We start from the raw sequence: 6,051 nt of genomic DNA on the forward strand, positions 1-6,051 counted from the left end.
CAATCTCCGCACAGTGAGACTCTCAGGTCTTTTGTTCCTTTTGAATAGAAGAGAGGGCAGTAATACAAGCCTTATGCAATCCCTTTTCCATCCAAGCATACTGAGTTTGACCAAGGAGAAGGATATCTATCTTGGCTAACTAGCTATGATTTAAAATTTAAAAAGAAAAAACCTTCTTGTGACAACAAAATACTGGAATGTCTTAATGAGACTCTTTTGCAAGCATACGACAATGAGCTTCGGAGGATACTGCCAAACTTGATTCTTGCATGAAATAAATAGTAAACAAAATAAAAGCAGAAAGAAAAAGCAAGCACTGTAAATTATAATTCCTACTCTTCCCCTTATTATTTTAAGGTCATATCTAGTATTCGGTCTTTTGCTTGATTTGGTCATGCTCTGGCAGCCCAGATCGAAACAATTCTCAGTCAAATGGTCTTACATGGAATACAAGAAGCTAGTGGAATTGCATGTACAAGAAATGTAACCCTAATTTATGTGCAAGCTAAACAAAATGACAGAATTCATTTAGCAAGTGAAACAACTATAAGCAAAAGAGGAGTAATAGAGTTGATAAGCAAGTATATAAGAGTAGATGTCTCTTTTATTGTCTCTAACCTCCTAAGTTTAACAAGAAAAGTTAATGATCACACCATGTGGATTTTGTAAAGAACAGAGGTGATGCCAATGGAGAAAACACCACTTTTCTTCCCTAAGCTTAATTTTATCTTGCACAATCAAATATACAGTCAGACAAAAGACAATTTATTCAGCACCTGTATCCTCAACAGATTTCTTATATTCAGGCTTGAGTTCATAAGTTCCTTGGTTTGTTCCCCTTTTATTGTAGACACAAAGCTCATTCAGAATCTCCTTCAAGAATTGCTGCAAAATAAATAAATAAAAAACGAATAAAGACCAAGAGATTCCTGACAAGTTAAAATCCATTTAAGTGATAGTATTACTAATAAGATATGCAGAACCATATAATCATCATTTCCTCATACAGCCCGTAGGACAGGAGATTATGTAATCTAACCTACAAAAGGAAAAAAAAAAATTGCCATCTCATATTTTACAAAATTATTTTAAGATTTTATATACAACAGCACACAATTCTACTATTAAATTAAACCATATAAAACACTGAAACCATCACTAATGCTTATCTTATACTTTTACTAGCAACAAAGTGCAGATCTTAAAAAGTAATGCATTCTGGGAAAAGAATCAATAACTTAACAAAATTAATGGAAACATAAGTAATCAGTCATACTGCAGGTTGAGCCGTTTCTTGGACTAGCTGCTTTAAGGCCCAATTTGGTTGTCTTTCGAAAAGCTTAAACATAATTTCCTCCAGTTCTCCACGATCCCTTCTAGTTCTTTTCACTTCTGGTGCCTTAATGGGTGCTGTTTTCTTCTTATCCTAGACACAGATGGTTGATGATGAAGTTAGTAATTCTGCATTCCATGCACACTTTTTGATATTTTTGGTTAGCAAATGATGGAAAGCATATAAATTGCATAAATGAATATCACTGGAGAGATAAGTTTAAAAAGACTTTACTGAGGCTCACCTCAAGACGAAGCTAGGGAAGAACGCATCAAGGCTATGATTTTTAGACGATACTGCCCGAAGGCTTGCATATCATAGTCTAAGGTGTGCATGCGCTTTGTAAGCTTTTTGCGCATAAACATATGAGGAGTACACATATGAAGAGCTTGTCTAAAGCTCTTGTCAAACTTAGTCTATAAAGAACAACCTCTTTTTGCAAAAATATTCCATAGAAAAAATTAAGTAAACAACAAATCAAGAAAAAACACAAAACTAAAGTTCAAGAGAAAAACTTGATGACTAAGGTTAAGAATGCCAACTTTCATTTCGATGAGAGCAAGCTTCCTTCTTTATAATGAAATGTTCAACGCCTTGAGCAGAAAAGTATTTACACCTTTCATTTAATTTTATTTTTTTTATATTGTAAAATATTTTGTTTATTTACTAAATATTAAAATTTCAAATGCTTACACCTCCTTAAGGCTTATGCCTCGCCTCACGAAGGATAAAACGCCTCGCATTACACATTTGCCTTTAAAAGCTTTGAATTACTTTACCAGGAGAAATGAAAATATGAACCACAGATAACATAAATAATTGGGCTTCAAAGTAAGTTTGAGCCCAGAACAAACCTAAACAGGACACCAATTATAACCTGTTAGGACAGGCCAGGTTGCCCCTTTGCTGTTCGGAGAATTTTCTTTTCTAACAAGACAACATAAACTCCAAAAGTTGGTTATGGAAGCTGATATAAAAAAGCTATATAAAAGAAAATGACAGCATAAACTTCAACATAAGTTCTTGAATCAGGAGGGAATATGAATACCTTAGAACTAGAAGCAACCAAGCCAACCATTCCAGGCATAGGCCTCATATGGACTCCACGATCGTTGTCAATCACCTATTGAATAGCCAAGGGAAAAGAAGAAAAAAAATTCCATTACAGAAAGAGACAAGAGGGAGGGGAAAAAGGAGACAATGTGACAGCTGAAGGAAATGAACAGAGAGTCAGAAACATATGCTACCAGTATTTGTCTATTCTTAATCATTGATTTATTTGTCCTTTCACGGCACATTTTGCTATACTCCTCCAAGTTCTCGTTATGGGGCTTCATGTCAAATTTATGTTCCACTTTCCCTTCCATTGCAACCTTTCCTACAAGATTGACATTTCCTACCAAATTAGTTAAACTAATTCAAAACCAAACTTACCACCAAAAAAAAAAAATTGCACATGTAGCATAGAAGTCAAAGTATCATGAAGTGTCTGACTACATTTAAGACCTCCCAACAAAAACACAACCAAATGGTTTCTTTTTCTATGCAAAAGGAATTAAAGCTAGAACCATCACCTCTATTCCTTAGATGCAGAATATAGGTTGTGAAATGTTCAAGAAGGCATCATGCAAAATGAACAATAGTAATATGGTACGCTTTCAACTTTTAGCAACATGTCGAACGATTCTCTTTGGGTACAGTCGTAGGTTATGGATGAAGCTACAAGCCAGTATAGATCCAGGCAATGGGAGCTAAGAGCTTTAATGCACATAAATGCAAGATCTCTTACTAATTGGCTTAAAGAGTTCCATGAGTTGAATTTGTTCATGATAAAAAAATATATTAGAAAAGAAAAATCTGACATGTGCTTGATAAGAAATAAATAACTATAATACCAATATGGTATGATTAAGAAATAATTTCTCTTCGGATAAAGTGCATTTAGGTGCAACATAAGCATGAATTGGTTAGATTGAATTCATTTTTTTCCACAAACTAGTAGTCTCAAAAATCTAAAACCAAACTAGGTGATACTTTTCCAAGTCACTTAATATCCTGAGTTCAAAGACAATGAAGCTGCTTCAATTATCTTAGTTGTTCCAAAATTTTAATTAAACCACTTGTAATGTGCTCATAATTTCATTTTAATTTTCCTTTTTAAGTACTCTTAGTCTATTTACACAGTGACATCAATTCTAATGTCACTTTCATGTAGCATATATCACTAAAATATAAAATAATTAGACAGCAATAATCATTAATTTAAAAAAATTAAAAATTAAATATAGAAAAACTCAACAAGGAAAACATATTAAACTTAATATATGATGATCCTCACCTTGATTTGTCTCAGAAAAAACACACATTGGAACAAAGTCTTTAAACATGTTCAACGAGTAGGTTTTTGGCATGTTCCCAATCTCATTGCTAGCCATCTCCATTGTGAACTGGTTATCATTCCAGATCAATGCAAGTATAAAAAAAGATTTAAGCTGAGGATATACCCAGATAACAAACAAACAATTAAATCTATCCTGCAACTGAGAGCATCTCTATACACATAAGAACCACAAACAATACCAATAAACGCTTTGATCTCCTCACATTTCAATAATTTTAGGCCGTGTTTGTTTAGGCGGATTAGATTAGGTTGGATTAGAATTCTCATGACTAATAGTCCTAGGACTACAAATCCCTTTGGATTGTGTATCCTATCCTATGTTTAGATTGAGTTAAGATTATAAGGAAGGACTAATAGTTTAAACTTTGGCTTAATCCTCCAATTTATATCCCACCCCCCTCTGTGGGATTGAATATTTCATCAAATGTGGGACACTATATCCAGATAGATTGTTAATCCGTACTTTAATTGTTTAACCAAACATCGGACTAATAGTCCAATCCCAACCTCATGTCCACCCAAACAAACATAGGCTTAGGGGGCAAAATGGAATTGAATTCTGTACCTTCCATCAACATTGCAAGCTATAGTAAATCCATTTCATTTGATAAAGAGAACAAATGGGGAAAACATTAATTAAAGAAGCAAATGTTACTCCTTGGAACATACAAGCTCCGATCCACAGTCCTTGCAATCACCAACTGCCAGTGAATTAGCATTGGCTGAATGTTTGCCTCAACTCTCCACCATCAAAAGTTAAAAGCCAACAGAAATAATATCCCCTTATAAACATTATTGCAACCTTTTCAAGAACCAAAGTAGGGCTGAACTAATCAGAACACAAACTTCACAAATAAAAAGAAACCGACAAATAACAACTCCTCCTTATTTTTACTAAACTAGTGAATAAGAAAATAACAACACTTGCATTGAACAGAATCATTATTCATGTATTGCACACAAAGAGTAATACAATGATGCAATAAGCAATAGTGCCACTTTCTCCTCTAATTGCGCTAGAAATTTAAAATGTTTTACTTAAATGAAAAGAATGTACCAGTGAATCCAACTGTCCAATTCTACATATATGTATAGAAAAGAAATAATTAATGCTTTGCCTCCTCTTTGATAAATTTATATGTTAAGGATTCACCAGTATTGTGTAGACGATATTATGATAAATTTAACAAATGCAGAACAGTAAACTCCTTCGATTTCCATAATCAATGTCCGATTTTCTAAACTAAACCATTGAATTCAAAGCAGATCAATATTCCACTGGATTAACAACTTCGGCTCCATTGACTATCAAAGAAATTGCTTGAAAGTTCCAAAAAAAAATACATATATACGAATACATATATGAAAAGTTACCTGGAGGGAAGAGGAATCCTCAGGGCGGAGGGCGTCGACGGAGACGACGACCTTGGAGAGAGGCGAAGAGTCGGAGGAGGCGGCGGCGGAGTGAGACTGCCATGACTTCGCCACTACGAGTGGGCACTTCATCAGCCACACCGATCTCTCCGATTTTCCAGTATCCAAACCACCATTACTACTACTGCTTCTGTTGTTGTTGCTGCGCTCTTCCTCCATCTTCGTTCGTCTCTCTCTCTCTCTCTCTCTAGAGTTTCTCTCTCTTCTGACAACTGTGTCTGAAGCGTTTGGATTGAACCGGACCCAACTGATCGGGTCAAATACCTTTTTACTGTGAAAGCCTTTCTTTCTAGTATGAGAGTACTTGATACGTCTTTGAGTACTCTACTCTGGGGTTGAGCCCATTGGATCACCGGTTATGCTACGTAACTCAAATTTTGTGGCTCAAAAGTAGTTTAAATGGCCAAAATGACGTCGTTTTGAGTACAGAACAACATAAAAATAGTCAAAACGATGTCGTTTTAGCCATTTAAATCACTTTTGAACCACAAAATTTGAGTTACGAGGCATTGTCCATTGGATCACTACTCTGTCGGCTAAAAACTTGACTGTAGCGTAGTTATGCAGCGCTATTAGGCTGGGCTCAGCAAAGACTCCAAGCAAATGGGCCTCTTTTGATATGGGCTTTTTATATAGTTTTCTTAAGTTAAAAGTTTATTATAAAAAATAGAAAATTAATTTTTTTAATTTTTAAATAATTATTTTTTTTTGTTATTTTCATCTTAATATGCTATAAGTACTTGCATCCAATATTTTAACATATATTCTTGTATAAAAAATTTATATATAACTACAAAAATTACCCTAAATAATACCATCGTTTGAATATGGATGTAATGAACTCAATCAATGTTAATCAGTAGCGGTGCCAAGAAATTAAATC

General features: G+C 34.4%; 1 protein-coding gene across 1 annotated transcript; it reads right to left on the bottom strand.

The window, feature by feature from the left end:
- Nucleotides 1-527: 527 nt before the first annotated feature.
- LOC114263052 (transcription initiation factor IIF subunit beta) lies at nt 528-5,521 on the bottom strand. The gene is made up of 6 exons (XM_082917522.1): nt 5,109-5,521; nt 3,672-3,780; nt 2,581-2,711; nt 2,382-2,456; nt 1,277-1,426; nt 528-885 (listed from the first exon to the last, which is right to left on the bottom strand). The coding sequence occupies exons 1-6, from the start codon at nt 5,325-5,327 to the stop codon at nt 766-768; spliced, it is 804 nt and encodes a 267-aa protein (XP_082773648.1). The 5' UTR covers nt 5,328-5,521; the 3' UTR covers nt 528-765.
- Nucleotides 5,522-6,051: the final 530 nt, after the last annotated feature.

The sequence above is a fragment of the Camellia sinensis genome, chromosome 3 (genome assembly GCF_055761805.1).
Source record: "Camellia sinensis isolate YWXY chromosome 3, ASM5576180v1, whole genome shotgun sequence".
Classification (NCBI taxonomy): domain Eukaryota; kingdom Viridiplantae; phylum Streptophyta; class Magnoliopsida; order Ericales; family Theaceae; genus Camellia; species Camellia sinensis.

Coding starts and splice junctions, on each gene's coding strand:
- LOC114263052 (XM_082917522.1), bottom strand. CDS start 5,327: ATGGAGGAAGAGCGCAGCAACAACAACAGAAGCAGTAGTAGTAATGGT. Junction 1,427..2,381: donor TGGTTGCTTCTAGTTCTAAG/GTATTCATATTC, acceptor ATCTGTGTCTAG/GATAAGAAGAAAACAGCACC. Junction 886..1,276: donor AAGAAACGGCTCAACCTGCA/GTATGACTGATT, acceptor TTTATTTTGCAG/CAATTCTTGAAGGAGATTCT.